Genomic DNA, 23,221 nt, shown 5'->3' with positions numbered 1-23,221 from the left:
TGTCAGAGGGAAATTGTTCCTGAAGAGGAAGAGCCACTGCTGCTGCATGTGTGCCCACCAGTGCCCCCTACCATTACCTACCAGTGCAGGTCAGTTCCCCATCAGTGCTGCCTATCAGTGTCACCTATCAGTGCCCATCAGTACCACCTATTAGTGCCCACCAGTGCCGCCTTATCAGTGCAGTCTTTTTGTGCCTATCAGTGCCGCCTCATCACCGCTCATCAATGAAGGTGAAAAATTACCTGTTTGCAAAATTTAATAACAAACTATGAAAACTTGTTTTTTTTTTTTGTTTTTTTTTTAATTTTCGGTAATTTTTTGTTTGTTCAGCAAAAAAATAAAAACCCCAGTGCTAAATAAATGCCACCAAAAGCAAGCTCTATTTGAAAAAAATGATAAAAATGTAATTTGGGTACAGCGTTGCATGACCGCGCAATTGTCATTCAAAGTGCGACAGCGCTGAAAGCTGAAAATTGGCCTGGGCAGGAAGGGGGTTTAAGTGCCCAGTAGGCAAGTGGTTAAAGTGATTGTAAAGTCTCGTGTGTTTTTTTTTTTTTTTTTTTTTTAAATAACATGTTATACTTACCTCCTCTGTGCAATTGGTTTTGCACAGGGCAGCCAGGATCCTCCTCTTCTTGGGTCCCTCTTTGTTGCTCCTGGCCCCTTCCTCTTCTCGAGGGCCCCCACAGCAAGCAACTTGCTATGGGGGCACCCAAGCTGAGCTGTAGCTCTGTGTGTCCATTCAAACACGGAGTTGCCATTTGGCCCCACCCCCTCTCTCTCCTGATTGGCTAACTGACTTTGGCAGCAGCGGGAGCCAATGGCGCCACTGCTGTGGCTCAGCCAATCAGGAGGAAGAGTCCCGGACAGCTGAGAAACTCATGAACATCGCTGGATAGAGATGGGCTCAGGTTAGTATTAGGGGAGCTGAGGGGGGCTGATACACACAGAAGGCTTTTTATCTTAATGCAGATGTAGCACCCTCCTAGGTAGGTGCTAGGAAAACGCATTTGGTGGCTCTGTTCTGCTTATCAAGAGAGCCAGATCTGTTAGTTTAGCCTGTCACGTGTTTTCAGGTGTGATTTATTGGGTCTAAGGGAGTCTCCAATAAGGGAGCTTGTTGGACAGTGGAGGAAACCTAACCAGTAGCACCCCAGAGTTTGTGACTGTCTCAGTGGGTGGGCATTGCTGCAATGCATCCTTGGATTGGCTATAAATCCAGGGGGAGCATGTGAAAGGGCATCTTTTGGTGGGAGCAAAGTCCCAGGAGGAGGTGGATGGGTGTCTCTCCTCCTGCTGATGTGAGGAAGGTGGTTCGGGCAGTCGGCCTGTTGAACCAGGAGTGGAGCTTGGCTGCAGAGGATCCAGCGTGCTGACCAGTGGAGCTGTTGGGCAGAAGACTTTGGGAAAAACAGTATCGTGAGTACTGAGGGATCTGCTCAAGGGTCTGCCTAGGAGAGGAGACCACTCCAGAGAAGTCAGGGGATCAAGGAGCCAGCTCACCTAGAGTGTTACACGAACGGGGGTGCCAAGTAGTTAACCCTGAAGATTAGGGACAAAGGGGGTGCCAGGAAGGGCCCTGAAGTTGTTCAGCAGTACAGACTACCTCAGAGTACAGCTTACCTCAGGAAGCTCTATTACTTCACAGCTGAGGGCAAAGTGAAGCAGCGGCCTAGCCGTGACTAGCTCTGTTCAGCATTTCTCAGCGTTACACAGCGCTATTCAGCTCTATTCAAGTTGTTCCAGCCTATTGTGCATAGTTCTTTAAGTTGGAGTATCCCACTCATTCCCTTCTCCTATCCAAGTTCTGAATAAAACCTAAAAGCCAAAGGTACTGGACTGCTTCTTGTAAAACACTTGGAAAAATGCAAGACTGTTCTGTTGTTGCTAATGGTAAGCTAGGGGAGCCCACACACAGCAGCTCCCATGGTAGTAGCGCTACACATAGAATGCATTAGGAAAAAAAAAAACCTGCCTTTACAACTCCGTTAAACTTATATCATGGATACATTAAACTGAGTACTTTTTTATTGACATGTTTAGGAACTTCAGTGTGATGTTTCCGTGGAAGAGGACAACCGACAGGAATGGACCTTCACGTTATATGATTTTGACAACAGTGGAAGAGTTACACGAGAGGTAAGGTTTTTGTTCCTAAGTTTTGTGAAGTTGGAAAAATGTAAAGGCATTGTGCCAAGTGTAGTTCCTATCCTACACTACACTACAATGGCAGCTCAGTGAAGGTGCCTGCAGACAATTAAAAATGTTCACAGAGTCCAGCAGCCTACGCTTAGATCAGGAAATGTTATGTTTAAAGGCATCTCCAAGACCCAGGCCAAGCCTAATTCCTTGTATGGTATTTGGTTAGAAAAAGATTTTCCCAAATGACTGTTGCTTTCCTCAAGTATGTCTTCTGTTAGCAGTGCTCTCCCTCATCAGTTGGTACACACATGCAAGTTTGCCAAGGGCAATGTTTGTACAAAGATTTTCTGTTAGTAACATAGTTTGGTGGTCATACGTTACAGATAACCATAACGTTAGCCTTAATGTTTGTAGGCAGCTTACCTTTCTACTCTTTTCCTGTCTCTAAGTCTGTTGAAATGGTCAGTATACTTGTGAAATGTTGAGATGTATGGAGAATTTTCTTCATGGAGTTTATGCGAAGGTTGTGGGAATTACAGGGTCTTTCCATCTTGGATATGACTGCCCATAAATGGATTATAAAATAAAGGGATGCCTAAAATTACATAACTTGTAATTTTTGGACTATTTATGACATTTTAAGTGGGTAGTAATAGCAACTAGCACAGATAAATCAAAGTATTCTGAAATATGATCAAGATTAATATAACACAGGCAGCTAATTACATGTATGCAACAATCAGCCAAAACTTTATGGCCACTGACATGTTAAAAGAATAACACTGATTATCTCAATTCAATGGCATATTAAAGTCAGTGGGATATATTAGGCAGCAAGTAAACATGTCCCTGAAGTTGATGTGTTGCAAGCAGAAAAAAGGGCACACCAAAAAGCACCTACAATGGACATGTGAGCATTAGAACTACACTACAGAGCAATGGAAAAATGTGGCTTGGTCTGATGAATCACATTTTCTTTTACATCATGTGGATGGCCTGGTGCATTTGTGTTGCTTACCTGGGGCAGAGATGGCACCAGGATGCAGTATGGGAAGAAGACAAGCCAATGTTGGGCAATGTTCTGCTGGGAAACCTTGGGTCCTACCATCCATGTGGGTAATACTTGACATGTACCACCTACCTAAACATTGTTGCTGACACAGTACACCCCTTCATGGCATCGTGGCAAAGGTATTCCTTGATGGTAGTGGCCTCTTCCAGAAGAATAATGCACATTGCAACACTGCAAAAATGGCTCAAGAATGGTTGAGTTTGAGGTGTTGACTTCACCTCCAAATTCTCCAGATGTCAATCCAATCAACTATCTGTGGGGTGTGTTGGAAAAACGAGACCAATTCATGGAGGCCCCACCTCACAACTTGCATGACTTAAAGGATCTGCTGTTGACGGGTGGGTGTTCATAAAGTTTTGGCAATCAGTGTAAAACACATGTAAGGAGCTATTTTAGCTGCCAAAGGATTTGTATTTCTGCCCATTCAGTTCTGAGATTTTTTTTACAGTGGTGGACTGAATGAATACAGTCTTGTCCTCTCTCTCCATCCCCAGCACACTGAATAGATAATGAAGAGTAGCAGCAAACTGACAAGGTCCTCACTATGCTTATCCAGGCCATACACTAAGCAAATTTCTTTCCTGCGACCACAGATTGTATTCTCCCAGTTGGAGGGCAGGGGAAGCCATCACTGCTGGAAGAAGACAGTGATTATAGCTAGCGGCTATACCAGCTATACCAGCCATTAGCCGTAATCACATGTAAAATCCAGCAGGCTGGTTGTACCCAGGTTGATTGATCGATCAACTTGGTACATTCAGCCTTCTCATGCATGGTTTGAATCTCGGATGGTTTCCATTGAACAGGCTGAGATTCAAACTGTCTATGGCTAGCCTCACTCAGCTTTTTCCTCCAGTAAGCATATTTCTTGTTAGTACATTTGTATGCAGTATACCAGATTGACTCCTAATCTGACCGCTGCTTTATAGTGGATTGCAAGAGGCAAATATCAAATCATATTCAGGTACTTTAGGTTGCCATATTTTAAAAATAAACCTAAAGATTTATTTTTTACCCGGCTGCATTAATTGATATATTTTATTGGTGCCCATTGTTCAGATATAAAAATATCAATATTATACTGAAAATCAAAGTAGTTATGACACATTTCATTGCCTAGAAGTCTGGATTGAAAACAGTGAGAAGACCTTGTTGCATCTGTCAGATGAGCCAAATTTTCGGTGAATATCCCTCTGTTATCTTCAGTAGTTGTTTGTTTTTTTTAAAAGAGATTTTCAAGTAATAAGGGTACTTTGGTTATGAAACATTTTAGAATATACTAGTTCAAACTCGCATTTTCTTTCATATGCAGCGGTGATTTTTAAAGAATCACAAAAAAAAAAGATTAAAAGACTATATTTTACAGTTGGTGATCCTTTTGTTTTGTGCTTAGTTGAGTCATAATGGACATATGTTAGTTACTCAGTGGACTGTTCATGGTGCAAAGACTGGTGGTAGAACTGTAGTTGCATTTAAAAAGAAAAAAAGTTAAATATTTGGCCTGCATTTTCTGAGCACCCTTTTCAGTTTGAAAACCTTTAGATTTTGGGTTGACAGAGCTAATTCTCATCTTCCGTTGTAAAGGTGGATGAAGGGAATGAATAGATAGGATCTTAATTTGGATTGTTCTAATTTACAGATCTCCTAGTTGTAAGTTGATTTTTAAAAGTATGCCCTTTCTATATGTCAATGTGCAAAAGTCATTAGTTAACGTTATTAGTATAAAAATACCCCATTTGAAAGATTTAATTGAAAAAAATAAATCCTAGCAGTACTGAATACCTTTTCACTAGCAGGATTCCATTCTTGTCTTAGAGCTGACCTTAAAGCAGGAGCTTTAATGTTTGTACTTCTGATCGGTACATTATTCTCTTTGCCAATCTTCTGCATATGAACTGTCTCATTACCAGGATGACACGTTCCGTGACTCTCTTGCCAAGTGAGTGTAGAAAACACCCTGCTTCTAATGGCTTTGATGAGCCTTTCAGTGCCGTCTTTGTGAGCGTGTTAAGATAACGGCATAGCTTTAATACTCCTGTTGAAAAGAATTAGCTAATAGAGTACTTTCTTCAATTGACAGTCCAATTTATTTTGCTCTTGAGGTCTTTTTCTACAATTGACAGGCTGCCCTGTAATTATCTTTGTAAGGAAAAATGGGTAATCGGGCTCTGATAATTGAACTAATGTTTTGTGATCCGTAAAATGTTATGAACGTGTTTGAGCTATAAAAGAACAAGATCACTCATTTTGCGGCTCTCGTCCATTAACTCTTTCAGTCATTGCTGTGTTTTTCTTGGCTTTTTATCCTTACAGGGTTCTTCTACCTTATAATTGCCATCAGTTTTTGAAAATGATAAAAAAGTATTCAGTTAACAGTTAGAATTTCTGCAGAGTTCACTACCTACTACAGTTATAAGGGGGAATTACTCTTCCTGTTGGGTTTATAATTATTTTTTTTATTATGGAGAAGACAACCCAATGAGTGGGAACACTTCCATTTTTTTTTTAAGGGCAGTAAGTTTCCAGTGTGGGCTGAAACCGAGCCAGAAACTCTGAGCTCCCAAGACAGTTTTTTTTTTCATGGCTCCTGTCTGTTCTTTTTTGGTGCCCGACCACTTCTCCTGAAATGTCTCCCTATTCAAACAATAATAAAGGCAGGACTAGGAGTCCCTCGTATCCCTTCCTGCACTTTGATTTCCCAGATCCTGACAATATTAGTAGGATGTGAGGATTTTTCTGCATTTCCTGTTTAGAATGCTATTTTTATCTGTCCCATAGAGTTTACTACCTAAGAAAAACTGCTCACATACCATTGGCTCTGCCTATAGAATTTTACACTTAGCCTAAGTTATTCTTGTTCCTGTTCAACCCTTTGGTAAATCTAGTACACTTAAGTAGGACAAAAAAAAAAATATACCCTTGTGATGATAAAGATGATAGACAGTGTATCTGGTTTATTTATATTTTTCTTTGCTCTAGATGTGTGTGTGTATATGTATATATATATATATATATATATATGTATATATATATATATATATATATATATATATATATATATATATATATATATATATATATATATATATATATATATATATATATATATATATCTATCATCTAGATCCAGATCCTCATCTGTATTTTTCCACCATTAGGGACTATCAAGACTTTACTCCTTGCTTAGATGTTGCACCCATCCTCATCTGTATTTTTCCACCATTAGGGACTATCAAGACTTTACTCCTTGCTTAGATATTGCACCCACATTGTGAAAACATTGTCCCCCTTTCTGTCTATGTTAAAATTATTTGCATGCAATAATGAGAAATTCTGACACTTATGTTATCAAGCTGTAGGGAAGACGTACTGTATACCCCCCAGTGCCTGTAAGATATTTTGCTCATTGGTTGCCATGTTGAAGAATATTTGATTTCATATAGCCAATCTTAGTATCCTGAGAGATTTTACAAAATGATTTCAGAGACCCCGCTAACACTTTGCTGCAAGAACATTGAAACATTTGCCACTGCGCACAGTAGATTCTTCAAAGTTTTTACAAAGGTCAGACACCAAGATGGGTAATAATTAGTTTGCACAGTAATGTAAGAGTTTTAATTTAGGTATATATATTTGAATTAGAATCCAAGAATGATTTTCTGTTCATATTCATTTATATTCCTAATATTGAATTTCTCTAGGACATTACAGGTTTGCTTCATACTATATATGAAGTCTTTGATGCATCCGTGAATCACTCTAGTAGCTCCAGTAAAACCCTGAGGGTCAAGCTGTCAGTGGCTCCAGATGCCACCCTGAAGAAGAGAGCCACCCTGCTCAACCATGCAGGTAATACAAATGGTCTCCTTTGGTGGTCCCCTTATGAGAATTTTACTTTGCTTATTTTTGTGTAATAAAAGATATTCAATCCACAAAGTGTCTTTGCTAGTTTGTAGAGATATACATTAGCTGCCACTTTCAACAGTAAGCACACCAAATATGATTTTGGCTTCATGTAAAATCGTATCAGCTATTTAAAAGAATAGTAATACAACCCCAATTACAAAAAAGTTTGGACGCTGTTTTAAATCAACATAAAAACCGAGTTCAATGACTTTCAAATCTCATAAACCCATATTTTATTCACAATATAAAATAGAAATCATATCAAGTGTTTAAACTGAGAACATGTACCGTTTTTGGAATAAATAAAGTAATTTTGAAATTGAGGGCAGCATCACATAAAAGTTGGGGCAGGGCCATGTTTACTACGGTGTAGCATTCCTCTTCTTTTAACAAAACATTGGGAACTGAAACCAGTTGCTGGAGTTTTGGGAGAGGAATGTTGCCCCATTCTTGCCAGATCTAGGATTCTAACTGCTCAACAGTCCTGTGTCGTCTTTGTTAAAAAATTTAAAATTCAAGATGCTCCAAATATTTTCAATTTGTGAAAGGTCTGGACTGCAGACAGGCCAATGAAGCAGCTGCACTCTTCTACAAAGCCATGCTGTTGTTTATAGATGAAGTATGCGGTTTAGGGGTGTTCGCCTGAAATATCCAAGACCTTCCCTGAAAAAGATATTGTCTGGATGGGGGCATATTCTGCTCTAAAAACTGGATATACTGTATCTTTTAGCATTGATGGTGTCATTCCAGATTGCATTTTCAGCTGCTCATTCCATACGCACTAATGCACCCCCTTACCATCAGAGATGCAGGCTTTTGAACTGAGCACTGATAACAAGTAGGAAGGTCCCTCTTCTATGTAGTTCAGAGGACACAGAACCCCTAGTTCCCAAAAAGAATATCAAATTTGTCTTTGTCTGAACACAGAACAGTTTTCCACTTTTTAAAAGAGCATTTTAAATTAGCTTTAGCCAAGAGAAGACGGTGTTGTTTCGGAATAATGTTCAAATATGTCTATCAGAGAATCATACCTGTTTTTAATTCAGGGCCCGAAGATCCACAGGCACAGAGATTTCTCTAGATTATCTGAATCTTTTGATGATATTGTGTACTAAAGATAATATATAAAGTCTTTGCAATTTTCCATTGAGTAACATTATTCTAAAATTGGTCAACATTTTTTAGACGCAGCTTTTTACAATTTGGCGAACCTCTGCCAATCTTCTGAGACATTTTCTATTGTGCCAATTAACCTAATTTATTGCAAAATACTCATCCAGCTCTTCCTTGTTAGTACCACTTACTTTGCCAGCTTTTTGTTGCCCTGTTCCAACTTTTTTGAGATGTGTTTCTGCCATCAGTTTCAAAATGGTGCACATTAGATTTATGTGAGTATTTTGATAATCTGATTCACCTCCTCCTATTTCATCATAATGTTTTTTTCCAGATTTAACATCTTCATATTATTCAACTTTATGCAATAAGAACAATGGTTATCTCTCTCTATCCACGCAGCTTTTATTGGGGTTTGGATATGTGATCCAGATTTCAATTGCTAAAAAAATGTGGTATTGCAATTGTTCCGATCATGTAATTTGTCTGGACAAAGTTAAAAAAAAAAAAAAAACGCATTCAATATATTTCTTCAATACATGCACACTTCCCCATGTATTGTCTTTTAAAAATCCCTCCCTAAATTTGACACTTCCTTATCCTTATTATTGCCCCCAAAAGATGTAAAATAAGCACAAGCCTGATAATTCCTTAACCAATCCCCAAATTTTATTCAGCAGGTCATAATTGGAGCTCCACCCAGAGTATAGAAAGTACCGTTCTCTAACACCTCTAAAAGGTTTGCCGGTTGATCCTTATATCCCAGTCTGCAAAATGTTGTACCTTTTTGACAATTTATATCCATGGATTGGGGCTAACTATACCTCACTTATTAGTTCATACTGTAGCGCTACTATACAGATTCTTGGTTTGGTTTTTTCATTCTCTCTATATAAAAGAAAAAAAAACTATTAAAGTATGTTGGGTAATAGAGTGCAAACAGAGCTACCCAAAAAGTGATTTTCAGTTGGTTTATTAGCAACCAGATGGATATTCACTCAGTATATGACCAACTTTGTCAATCATGTGATTATCTGTTTTTATTTTTTGCAGAGGTGCAAAATGGGAGACACAGAAGTGACAGCAAGGTCAATGAAGACTTACGAAACTCTGAAAAAAGGCGTGGATTAGGAAGGTAAATATTCTTAGACTGTAACTGAGAAAGTTTAGACTTTCTATGAAGTTTTTTTTTTTTTTTCAAGTTGTGCCAAGAACAAGAGGGGAGAGGAAATCTTCTGATGGGGTCACCTGTTCCGAGAAAAATTGTCTAAAAGGGGAATTACTCTAACTTTTGGAGATTTCCACCAACCTCTTGTAGCATCTTTGGGAGGAGACATTTCCTCAACTGTACAAAGAAGGCAAAAAAAGAACCTGGCAAAGTATTTAACTTTTGCAGGAGAAATAAAAAAAATAATAGTTATGTACAGTATATACTTTTAAAGTCTCATTTATAGAATAAGTTAATTGTTAAATGTGTGCATTTCCCGTGAGGTGATCCCCCTCATGTATGGTTTCCTTATACATTCTGTAGGCAACATATACAGAAACTGTATCTTTTATTAAAAAAAAGAGACTATTAAATTTGCAATGGTGAATTAACAAGAAAAGGCTGAAGGTCCCATGTCCCTGCAGGATTATTTATGTTGGCAGCAGCTGATCTAATTTCTCCCCCAATGCTTCGTTGTTTCACATTCCAAGCATGGCTGTAGCTCTTATGTCTGTAATGGGTCTCTCTGCATAGAGACCTTTTGGCGCTAATTTAGTCCATTCTTTGTGATAAAAAGTATTCTGAGGGCCCCAGAAGCTAGACTGCTTACGGTCCTGGGATTTACAGAATTTAGAATTTGGAAGGTAGAGACAGACAAAGGAAAAGATAAAAGGGAGTGTTATGTCTCAAGGGTGGAAATATTATGCCTAGATAAAGAGAAGCAACAGGGACAGTTCTAGGAAGACATATAAACATTCCCTGAGAAATACAAAGTTGAATAATAGTTATGAAGTATTTTTTTTTTTTTTAGAACTAACCACCAAACTCACTCAGTGGTATAGGACTAGATTGTGTCTGCCATTATTTAACAGGCAAAATGCTGTAGAAGACAGGGTATACAAATTCCATAAAAATATTAACTCCATGCAAAGCCATATACTCAATGATTTTAGTTGAGACTGCATTTTTACATGCCAAAGGATTTGTATTTCTGTCTATGCATTCCTGAGATTTTCACACCCCTGCCAGATAATGAAGCCAGGTTTTTTTTCTGACTTGGGAAAGCACCGCAAGGTTATTTTCCCACCCAAAGCCCATGATTGAATAGTGAAGGAGCAGCAACAGAAAACTGGTACATGTAATCCACTGCACTCTCCCCGTCAGCAAGGTCTTTGTCGGAACACGTACATCCAGCTCACCTATTAGGTTTTAGCACTCTCCCAGTCTTAGCGCTCCTTCACAAAGGATTACCAAAGGCCAATATCAATTCCTTTTCAGGTATTTGCACTAATGATGTTTAAAAATACATTTTGGTTTTCGCAGAATACATAATTACATTAGTTGGTGTCTTCTACATCTGCATGGAGTTCAGCATTAGTCTGTGCACGTTATAGTGTTAGTGGTTAGGTTATTGGAGAGTTGAGTATCACAAAGTCTGTATGATCCGAGTTGTTTTGGTGCGTTTTCTGAAAACTCGTCAAAGCCTCTCGATCTAATAGAAGTCTACTATCTACCAGGCCAGTGGTCCTCAACTCCGGTCCTCGGGGCCCACTAACAGGCCAGATTTTAAGTATTACCTTGTGGAGATGCAGACTAGAATACTGCAATCACTGAGCAGCAAATGAGATCACCTGTGATGTAATTTAGTTATCTTGCAAACCTGGCCTGTTAGTGGGCCCCGAGAACTGGAGTTGAGGACCACTGTACTAGGTAACCCACATGAAAACCACAGGTATACTGCCCTGAGAGAAAACCGCAACACATCAGTGTGAAACGCCCCAAGAGTACTGAAGGGAGTTTTATTTTTAGATTAGCAGCTGTACCTGTTGAACCTAATTCTCATTCATCCTTACCTCTCAAGACTGTTATGGCAACATGCACACAGAATTGATGCAGGCCTTGAATTGGAACTCCAAGCAGAGAGTAAAGCGCACATTTGAAATACATTTATTGTATAATTGTGGTTTTTCAGACAAAAAAATTCAAATTTTGTTCAAATTGACTTAAAGTAACCAAACGAAAAATTCTACTTAAACAAATAACATCATGTAAAAACAAGTTTTATAAGGTACCTTCATGTAACTCAACGTATTTTGAAATCCTCTTCTCTCTGTGGTTTAGTTTCCCAACATTGCCCTGCCTCCAATCATACATTTTAGACCTGAAAACATACTTCTTAAATGAAACAGTAGCTTTTTTTTTTTTTTTCCCAATCCATTTCATTTGGGTATATCTCTCTTGCCTCTTTTGGGTAAAGGGCCAAACAAATGCTAATCAGTTAGTCTGGTAAGGTTAGGAGTTCACTTCACTGCATGTTGTGATATTCGGTTGCAGACTCTGGTCTTACTAGACACAACGAAAAAAAAAAGTCATCATTGTGCACAGGGTATGTGTAGTACGTCAAGTCCTTTTGCCCTGCTGATGGGAATCCCCCCGTCCCAGTACGCAGCAATTCAGCTCTGTTTAATCACAGCTGCATTGCCAAGTACACAGACTGTCCCGAAGCAGGAGCTGTCAAAAATAAAAAGCTATCTGGCAATGTTTATCAACAACATTGCTCAGCATACAGAAAGCTGCAAAGAAATTTTTCATTTTGTAATTTTCTGTTTCTTCTTCTGCAGATCAAAGTGATGAACTTCGATCTGCAAATAGTCAGTTTAAGCAACCTGACATGTAAAATAAAATAAATACACTTTTTTTGTTTTTGTTAATTAATTTTTCCTCTGTTGAACCCCTTATAAAAACCCTTAGTTTACTCTAATTAGCCCTACTTATTTCCTTATTCTCCTTCCCTATTCAACTATAATTTTCCTGATGATTTGTTTGTGTTTTTTTGTTTGCTTTGTTCATTTATATTTTTACACCTTTTACATAGATTTACGGGTTTTACACTGAAAAAAAGCGCAAAAAATTAAAAAAACTACTTCATTTGTAAATAGCTTTGCAATGCTTTATACCAAAATCATAATTTTAGTGTTCTTTTAAACAGGACAAATTACAGAATAAAATACACACTTTTCATGTACAGTAACACTATTTTTAAACTTAACACTGCTCAACAAAAGAAAAAGTGACTTTTGTTAAGTTATGTTTAATTGTCTGATTGCGAAAAAAATCATTGTTGCTGGACAATATTCACAAAAAGAAAGCTTTGTCATTAAAAAAGCAATAGATGTATTACATTGTTGTCGTAAAACGGAGTTCCACCCAAATGTGGAACGTCTGCTAATTTGCCTCCTCCCCCCTCTCTGGTGCCACGTTTGGTACCATTAAACAACGCTGTGGCGAAGTTAGGTATCCTCCTCCTACCCCCCGCCGCCGAGCCAATCCGAATGCGCAGCGTGCTTCGCGCATGCACAGTAGGGACCCGCCCGTGAAGCCACAAGGCTTCACTACCGGGTTCCCTTACCAGCAATGGCGGCGGCAGCACCCAACAGCCGATGGAAACAGCTGTGTAGCTGTTTCCATCGGTATGGGTAGCTGCTGACATTTCATTTTTGGAGGGGGGGTGGGGGGGGGGGCAGAACTCCACTTTAAGTAATGACAACATTATCGATGAATAAACAGGCTCATGTCAAAATTGTTTTGGTCCATAAGGGGTAAACAGGTGTAAGAGCCGAAGTGGTTATGGGAGCCTAACATATAAGGTTCTGGAAGAGAATTCTAAATAAAATGATTAATATGTTCCATTTTAAAAATACTAATCCAAGAGACTGCCAATTATACTGTAGTCAGCATGGCTTTAAGTGTGTTTATTTGGAGCAGTGTAACTTAATTATTTTGAAAATTATATTTACAGTTGGTTGCATTCTATAAAGATTTGTTTAGGTTTCAAAATGTCAGCCTTAGGCATAAGTGGATGACAGGTACATTTTAAAGGTCAACTAAACTGCCACACCAAATGAAAAATGTTTGGCCCCTGGAGCTTTATGACATAATGTGCTAATAGGCACATCATAACGAGTCAGATTTACCCAGCAAAGCGATCTCCTCCAGCGTTGCAATCTCAGCACTTCCCTCTATCACTGGTATTTCCAATTTCAGAATCTTCTGCCTTTTTATTTGCTTGGACTGGAAAATGTAGCTCTTGCGCACGCATACATATGTTACTTTTGTCCTGGAACATGTTGACACTACACTGAGCTGCGCATGCACAGCTAAATATACAGAGTGCTGGCAGGGAGCCTCAACTTTGACAAAAGACATACACAGTCTTTGCTGTCCTAAAAAGCCTACCTGTCAGCACTTTTTACCACTTTTAGTTCCACTTTAAATGCAAGCTAAGACAGGGTGATAAAAGTAAAAGGAGAAGAAAATTCTTCCAGATTGTAATAAAAAAAAAATAAACCAAAAAAGTTGATGCAAATTCTTTTATCTGTTCATAGATGTTATGAGAGTGGTTCCCAGACGTATCCTGTTCTTTGTTATCTCTCATAGACATAACCCAGCTGAAAATGAAACAGAACAGACTGAATGTCTGAGGCAATGTGTGGATGAAAACATTGAAAGGAGAAACCACTATTTGGATCTTGCAGGAATAGAGAACTACACTTCAAGGTTTGGACCAGGTGTGTATTGCTGACAGTTGGGGCATAAAGTTAGTTGTGTTCATTTGGAAACTGCTTCTGCATTTTAGATATAACTAGAGATTCCGTACACATTTAATGCATAAGCATGATGTGTATAAATTAGCTGCCAGTAACACCTGTATAAGATATTATGTATTGATTTTGTGTAATATCTGTATAATCAAATGGCACACAGAATCCATACATGCTTAGGCAGGCAATTTGGTCAGTGATTCATTATTCTGCTGCCTGATTGGAATCAGACTTTGGGGGTCCAAAGTACCTTTTTATTTCTGCTTCGATACTGCTGTATTTAGTCTTTAATAATATGCTGTAATGACAGCTGAATTATAGAGGGGATCTCAAAAACGGCCAACTGTTATTACAATGCTGTTCGCAGCTGTTAGCGATGGTGATTGCCTATAAATGTGCCAGTACAGTACATTTTTAGCAACTAAATACGGAAGTATAAATATCAACCAGCGTGTCTGTAAAAAGATACTTTAGAAAGTGCAATGTAATAACCAAGGTTCTTTTTGCTGCTCACACTAACCGTAACACTGATGTTTGTTAAACCGTATCTAAACACCAAAACGTAAAATGCATGTATTGTAGCCTATTAGTCTTTAGATGTGCTGGCTGCATTAGTGTTCACTCTCAGAGCCAAGAATATTTTTACGAAATGCAAAAATTCTTATTGATCTTGCCGGAAACACAATATCCTTATTTACCTTGAACATAAAAGAAGGCACAAGGAACCTCATCTATATGGTAAAAGTTACTACCGTAGTTCAATCAATTTACCATCTAATGGAGATGAATAAGGGCAGACAGAGTCTTAAGCTGCCCAAACCACGGGGTTCAGGAAAGAAATTTGCTTGATTCCCCCATCAACACAGACAGTGTTGCTGCGGGAGTCCCCCTGCTGGGCCAACGTCTTCTACCTGTGGGGGAAGCCATTCCCGCTGGGAGAAGACAATACTTGCTAGTGGCTATAGCAGGGGCAGACTGGCAACTTTTGGCCCCGGGGGCAAGTACAAACCAGAGGCCCATGGTGCAGTGAATTAGCCCCACTCTCCCTCTTTCCGTCCTCCTTCAGACCCCCATTCCAGGCTGAAGCCCTGCTCCAGGTACTCTGTACTCACCGGCTGAATCCGGGTTCCCAACCTGGCCTACAGGGGGTGGTCGGGGGAGCTTGGACATCATGGTTGGGGCTGGCCAGGGGAGGAGGGTCTCCAGTGGGGCATGGAACCGGCCTCCACTCAGACACAGTTTACACCATCAATGCTGGGGAGGAAGGCCTGCGCTCTGTCCTTGTCTTCAACCTGCACTCAATAGGTCAGTGGTGGGAACTTTTTACTTCTCTTCACCAGGAATCCTTTAGGCATGTCTGTGGCAGAAGCGGTGCAGCCTTTTTACAAGACATCAGAGCGGCCCAGGGGGCAATTGCCTCCCTGCACCCTGGCCCAGTCCTCCCCTGGGCTATAGCAACTGCTAGTGATCATCGCAGGTAAAATCTGGCATGCTGGTTGTACCCAAGTTGATCAATTTAACCAACTTGGTACATTCAGCTTGCCTATACACGATATGAGCCATGTATTTCCTGCCTAATTTTGAAATCTTCAGAATTTTGCAAATTTCTATTCAGGGCAATGGAATGCCGATCCACAGCATGAAAGCGGACATAGGAGGTGTAGGGTTTTAGAAGGTTGGATTAGTTGGGGAATCGGTGCAGTAAACCAGGCGTGCACTTTCAGATTCTGTAGCTTTCAGTTATCAGATTATATATACATTCCTATCTTTTTGCTCAGATCTCACAGAAGCCAGATGAATAGTACTGAACATACTCAGAAATCCTGTGGTGAAAAAAGGAGTTGTAGTAGATTGAACTCTGATGTGGTCTTCTGCCAAACAAGAGCATCCAACAACAAAGCACACATCTAGGCAGACATTTATATGGCTTATATGTTGCTATTCTGCCTTACATTCTCAAATTTGTTAGGGCTTGTGTTGAAGGCTATTGGGCTTTCGTCAATGAACAAGTGCACTGTGCTTCTGGTGTATTCAGCTTGCACTTGACATCAATTTGAGATTATTCAAGAATTCATTAACAGGTGCATTTGAACTGAACGTTGACTACCTTCTGACCTGCATTTGCCCCCTCTCTGCTGGAGAAATCTGCTTCAAGTTGCTTTTTCATTCCAGTTGGCTTGTATGGGAGGAAAAGCAACTCTGACATGAAGAAAAGCCAGCCAAAACAGATTATTTTGAAGGTAGAAATGTTAAAGAAGATCATTTTCTATTTACACATATTATACATTCATACACAAACTATAAAAGTATGGGGGGGGGGGTTTAAAAAAATACTTGGTATAACAAGTCAGAAAAAGAAAATCTGTAACGGGGACATGGACAGAAGTAAAAATTCAACAGGAGTTTTAGCCTTCCACTACACTACAAAAGAAATAATTTATCTCTATCTGTGTTGCTGTTGGAGAGTTACCTTGACTTGCTGTCTAAAAGGAAGTAAAGGGAAATCTTTATACCAGATGCCTGTATAGCCTCAAAAACGTGACAGAAGTCCTAACCCCTCCCCACTCTATACAAATCTAAGGAAAAAAATATGTTTGCTGGACACATCTGTCAACCTCATCATAGGTTGCTTGCCAAGTGTGTCTGACATCAGCAGTTTACGTGAATTATGAAAAATTGCTGACATCTTGCAATGTGTTCTGCCTGGACTTCTGCAAGACTAATATTTTACCTATATAGAATAGCTGAATACCTGGCAACAGGTGAATTATGGTAAGGACTTGCACACATGCGCAATTTCTCCAACACCTTTAATTGCCAATGTGACATCAGAAAAACAAAGTCTTCTGAGAATAGGCAAAATCATGAAGCAGTCACTAGGCCGTCATCCGTAATCAAATTAAGAAAAAGAAGGGGGGGAGGACTATGTCAGACTTTCCAGGCCAGAAAGGAGTACACACAAACAGAAGAATATAAAATAATTTTACAGTTTATTTAGACATATAAAATATTTAGATGCCACCATGCATCTCTTTTAAACATAATACCAATATAATAAAAGCACGGGTCGTGGTTCTTACGCACTGGAATAGAGGTTCCTCAAAAGCCAATGTGTTTTGCTACGTGGTTCCTCAGGGCTTAGGGAAACCAAAACAGTACTCATCTCAAGATACACCACATATAATTTGTAGGTTCACTCCCAGCGAGTGCTAGGGCATATAGGGAAAGGGTTAACCGTAGAGATCTTGTTTGGGGACTGGGTGTACTCAGATCCTCCTATGAGTTAAAATTAAGAGTTTAGGGTCGCCTAGGCATCCTATGTATTGCAGGTGGATAAGTTCATAAAGTTCCTTAACACATGCAGGCAGAGTAGATACAGTGGGATAGATATTCTTTAGTCCCCCCCCCCCCCAATAATAGCCAACCTAGTGCAGTTATATATGTATACAGTGTCCAGTTGCCTGTTGTCCAAAGCCTAGGCCAAATGATTGAATGCTGTATCTTCTGGTATCTTTATTCTGTCTGGTCACCGGAGACACAGCTTTTAATCTTGAGATGAGTACTGTTTTGGTTTCCCTAAGTCCTGAGGAAGCACGTAACGAAACACCTTGGCTTTTGAGTAACCTCTATTACAGTGCTTGTTAGAGAACCACGACCCGTGCTTTTATTATATTGGTATTATGATGTTTACAAGATATGCATGTTGGCATCTATATATTTGATATATGTCTAAATTAACTGTAAAATGCTTTATATACTTATGTTTGTGTGTACTCTTTTCTGGCCTGGAAAGTCTGACATAGTTCGGGATTAGGGTAACAAAACTGGGATTAGGGTAACAAAGTTTGGAGTTGACACCAGACAAATGGATAAGGTGCTGTGGTGGATTTATATCCTTAGGATGTTTACTAAATGGATGTTTTTCTTTTTATTGTGAAGGAATTTTTGAATTAGTGACCTCATGCTAGATTCTCTTGAATGTGTATGTATAGCCAGTTTTTATTTTGTTTTGTTTTGGATAGAGCAAGGAAATGTTTTTTTGCAGTTACTGTTTAGTTGAGAAGGTTTTCTTCACTTCCTGCCTTAGACATGCAACAGGAAGTGAGCAGAAATGTTTTCAAAAGTGTGGGTAAATACCCTCTCGAACAGTTACAACTGAAAGATTTACTTTCACCTTTTGATGTACAGTACATACAGTTTATTTTATACGTGATGGTATTTTCATGCTATTTTTTCCCTAAAATTGATTCTTTTGTTTGTGAATTTTCTCGATTGGTGGGATAACTGGGTTAGTTACGTTTAAAGCCTAATTCCAGATTTACTTTGACCTAAATAGTTCATTTGGGTCAAGCTCGTCCAAACAAACAATTTTCTTTACCAATTGGGGCAGCTGTCAGTGCTGCATAGACTGAATGTAGCATCAGCTGCATACGGTATGCAGTGCTGTGTTCTTAGAGTAAAACAGTGACTTCTGTCTACTGCCGTAACAAAATCAATTAGGGCTTAAAGTGGAGTTCCACCTATTTTTGGAACTTTAGATCTATGTAATCCCCTTTAAAATGGCTTTTACCAATGGAAACTTTTTTTTTGCTAGTAAATACCTTAATTTCGGCTTTATTCCTCCTCTCCTCACCTTCTGGTCCAATCGGCGATGACGTCATTCGGCGATCCGCAGTGTCTGCTGGGATGTATTCTATTCCAGAAATCTCGCAGTAGCTGTATCTGTACTGAGCCGTGCCTGCCCCGCCTCCGCCCCGCCTCCTCTCATTGAGTTGCATTGTATGAATGTATTAAGGCCGTTCTCTGCCCCGCCTCCGCCCCGCCTCCTCTCATTGAGTTGTATTGCAATACAACTCAATGAGAGGAGGCGGGGCGGAGGCGGGGCAGAGAACAGCCTTAATACATTCATACAATGCAACTCAATGAGAGGGGGCGGAGGCGGGGCAGAGAACAGCCTTAATACATTCTAAAATGCAACTCAATGAGAGGAGGCGTGGCGGAGGCGGGGCAGGCACGTCTCAGTACAGATACAGCGAGATTTCTGGAATAGAATACATCCCAGCAGACACTGCGGATCGCCGAATGACGTCATCGCCGATCGGACCAGGAAGTGAGGAGAGGAGGAATAAAGCCGAAATTAAGGTATTTACTAGCAAAAAAAAAAGAAAAAAAGTTTCCATTGGTAAAAGCCGTTTTAAAGGGGATTACATACAGCTATGTATTCCAACCTATTAAAAATGGGTGGAACTCCGCTTTAATGCTGCTCAGCCATTCACAGGAAGCCTTGCATGTTTAACGTAAATACAAGGCTTCCTTTAATTAGCTGACATGGAGAGGCATGCAAATGTTGTCATGATTTTTTCCTCAGCCAATCAAAGGAAGCCTTGTATATATTTATAGACTACAAGGCTTCCTGTAAATAGCTAAACAATTCTGAGTTTAAAAAAAAAGTGGAAAAACCCTTCTATCCTGTTATAGCGGTCCTCTGTTTTTCCCCTACTCGCTCTACTGCCTTGTAGGTCACTGGTTTTTCTTGCTTTTTGTGTAGAAGTGTTACCTCACCATTTCCATGGCAATAAAAGTGAGTACACCCCTAAGTGGAAATGTCCAAACTGGGCCCAATATGTCAATATTTTGTGTGGCCACCATTTTTTTCCAGCACTGCCTTAACCCTCTTGAGCATGGAGTTCACCTGAGCTTCACAGGTTGCCACTGAAGTCCTCTTCCACTCCTCGATGACGACATCACGGAGCTGGTGGATGTTAGAGACCTTGCGCTCCTCCACCTTTCGTTTGAGGATGCCCCACAAATGCTCAAATAGGGTCTAGGTCTGGAAACATGCTTGGCCAGTCCATCGCCTTTACCCTCTGCTTCTTTAGCAAGGCAGTGGTCGTCTTGGAGGTGTTTGGGGTCGTTATCATGTTGGAATACTGCCCTGCGGCCCAGTCTCTGAAGGGAGGGGATCATGCTCTGCTTCAGTATGTTACAGTACATGTTGGCATTCAAGGTTCCCTCAATGAACTGTAGCTCTCTGGTGCCGGCAGCACTCATGCAGCCCCAGACCATGACACTCCCACCACCATGCCTGACTGTAGGCAAGACACACTTGTCTTTGTACTCCTCACCTAGTTGCTGCCACACGCTTGGCACCATCTGAACCAAATAAATGTATCTTGGTCTCATCAGACCACAGGACATGGTTCCAGTAATATCCCTAGATTGCTTGTCTTCAGCAAACTGTTTGCATGCTTTCTTGTGCATCATTTATAGAAGAGGCTTCCTTCTGGGACAACAACCATGCAGACCAATTTGATGCAGTGCACGACATATGGTCTGAGCACTGACAGGCCGAGCCCCCACCCCTTCAACCTTAAACCTCTGAAGCAATGTGGGCAGCACTCATACGTCTGTTTCCCAAAGACAACCTCTGGATATGACGCTGAGCACGTGCACTCAATTCCTTGGTCTACCATGACCAGACCTGTTCTGAGTGGAACATGTCCTGTTAAACCACTGTATGGTCTTGGCCACCGTGCTGCAGCTCAGTTTCAGGGTCTTGACAATCTTCTTATAGCCTAGGCCATCTTTATGTAGAGCAACAATTCATTTTTTTTTGATCCTCAGAGAGTTCTTTGCCATGAGGTGCCACGTTGAACTTCCACTGACCAGTATGAGAGCGATCAACCCAAATTTAAAAAACCTGCTCCCTATTCACACCTGAGACCTTGTAACACTAACGAGTCACATGAAACAGGGGAGGGAAAATGGCTAATTGGGCCAATTTTGGACATTTTCACTTAGAGGTTTACTCCCTTTATTTGCCAGCAGTTTAGACATTAATGGCTGCATTTTTTTTTTTAGTTATTTTGGGAGGACAACAGATTTACACGGTTATACAAGCTGTACACTCACTACTTTATATTGTAGCAAAGTGTCATTTCTTCAGTGTTGTCACATGAAAAGGTATAATGAAATATTTACAAAAATGTTAAGGGGGTACTCACTACACATACTGTGTATGTGTGTGTGTATGTATGTGTGTATATATATATATATATATATATATATATATATATATATATATATATATATATATATATATATATATATATATATATATATATATATATATATATGTGTGTATGTGTGTATATATATATATAATATATTATTGTGCTCAATTTGAATCCAAAAAATATGTATAATATTTTTTCTCCTTTTCATCAAGTCAAGTATCAAGTAATTGTTTTTTTGACTAATTTGAATTCTGTGTTGCCAATAAAAATGTTATGTTTCTTAGGTTCTCCAACCACAGGTGAAAAGACCGATTCCCATGCAAGACCTTCTAATCAGATGAGATCTCGGTCCCATGAACCAGAAACTCTGTACATCCACCAGCGGAGGTCCCAGGCACTGGATCCTGGGCATTTCAGTCTTCTAGACCCTTCTCATCCAAAGATGGTAGAAGTTCAACAAAGGCAAAGAGGCCAGGAGTCCAACAAACATTCTGTAAGAAGCCCCAAAGCTTCAGCTAAAAATGTTACTGCATCGATTAGCCAACCAGGAAGGACACCAAGAAGCAAACCTAACCATGCTATGTCAATTCCTGTGACTTCTCCAGCTGCTCTTATGGGACAGGGTTATCCATACCATCCTTTACCACCTCAGCAGCCACACAGAAAGAGCAAACAGAAAGCTAAGGAAAGTCACCAGATGTGCAAAGCCTTCCAGTCTCCTGTAAATGTTGTGGAGAATGAGCATGTGAGGGATCTACCGAGCATGTTACTTTATGAAGGTCATACTGGACATTTGGTACAAAGACACGAGCACCATCATCACCATGAGCATCACCACCACTATCATCATTTCTACCAAACATAAAGAATCGTCCATTCCAAGGAGAACAGTCCACTATTTTGAAATCTTTTCTTATGAAGAGAATTGCATTATCAGTAAGAAAATAATTTGCCTGACTTTTAAGGTACATTTATTGACAGGCTGTGTGGCATCACAGTGGACTTTGGATACAGTTTATAAAGATCATCAAGCACTTCGTTTACATTGGACCTATGGATGGATATTTGCATTAAATGGTGTTTCTATACAGTCAGACTTGTTGCACAGAAGCCTTTAGCAGAAATAAACAATCTGAACAGTTTCTTACATCAAAAAATATCACTAACAAAAAACCCACAAACAGCAGACTACCTCTAGTATTTTTCGTACTTCGTGTTAGTTCATGATTTTCATTATGAAACGGGTAGACTTACCTTACATGCAAACTCACGTATGTATGTATGTGTGTGTGTGTGCACTTGTGTAAATGCATATGTGTGACCTTTTTGTGTGTATGCATGTAAGTTGTTTACCTATTTTGTATGTTTATAAAGGAGAAAAATGCCAACACATTTACTTAGTAAAATCTTCCTATTCTTCTGTAATATTTTTATTTTAGATATTTTAAAGTGTTTTTTTAAGATTAGGAAAGAAAATAAATCTACAGTGTGGTCTAAACTTAAATTATAATGCAATTACACATGCCATTCATGAGAAATGAAGAAAAAATCTGTATCTCCTTACCTTGTATTAAATGGCAAGAGCTGATACAGTACACTGTATGTAGCTATCAACAGTCAAATGTTGGTCTTTGACGTATGTTGAGGGGGTTTATCCAATCATAGTGGCTTTTAGAAATAGGTGAATTTCGCCTGCTGGAAACCTAATGCACAAGAGAAGGTAATTATAAATTGAACTAATCGGCTGTAACACAAAATCAGTGTAACCATTTTATTCACATTTACGGTTTAACCAGCTGTTGAAGTAATGTCTGCTTTAAATTGTCACATATTCCATAAAAACAATAGCTATTTAAAGTTTCTGTAGATCGAACTAGTCTTTATGGCAGGGGGAATTTCTATGTGTTACACTGTGGAGGAATTGTGACCTACCACAACAGAGCAGTAAGTTCCTAACAAACTGATAGTTTATAATTAATGGTACTTTTTATAGAAATCATCTTCTACTTGGTATAGGTGATAGTTAAATATATGCAGGCTATTTAAACATGGCAGTTCCATGACTATTTAGAAAGCACAGAATCCAACAGCAATACGCTGAGTTTGATAAATCAGATCACGATTAGTGCTTTGTAATGCTTAAAATCCATTTCATATCTTTAAG

General features: G+C 39.5%; 1 protein-coding gene across 1 annotated transcript in view; it reads left to right on the top strand.

The window, feature by feature from the left end:
• NKD1 (NKD inhibitor of WNT signaling pathway 1) overlaps positions 1-22,440 on the top strand; it is a 136,321-nt gene extending 113,881 nt beyond the window's left edge. Inside the window, exons 6-10 of the mRNA XM_082270564.1 lie at positions 2,044-2,139; positions 6,916-7,063; positions 9,287-9,368; positions 13,878-14,008; positions 21,342-22,440. Coding sequence (XP_082126690.1) covers positions 2,044-2,139; positions 6,916-7,063; positions 9,287-9,368; positions 13,878-14,008; positions 21,342-21,922 — 1,038 coding nt within the window. The 3' untranslated portion in view covers positions 21,923-22,440. The remainder of the gene's footprint in view (positions 1-2,043; positions 2,140-6,915; positions 7,064-9,286; positions 9,369-13,877; positions 14,009-21,341) is intronic.
• Positions 22,441-23,221: the final 781 nt, after the last annotated feature.

The sequence above is a fragment of the Pelophylax lessonae genome, assembly GCF_965119305.1.
Source record: "Pelophylax lessonae genome assembly, chromosome: 10".
NCBI lineage: Eukaryota > Metazoa > Chordata > Amphibia > Anura > Ranidae > Pelophylax > Pelophylax lessonae.
The sequence above is the reverse complement of the archived record's forward strand: the minus strand, read 5'-3'. Positions and strand labels throughout refer to the sequence as shown.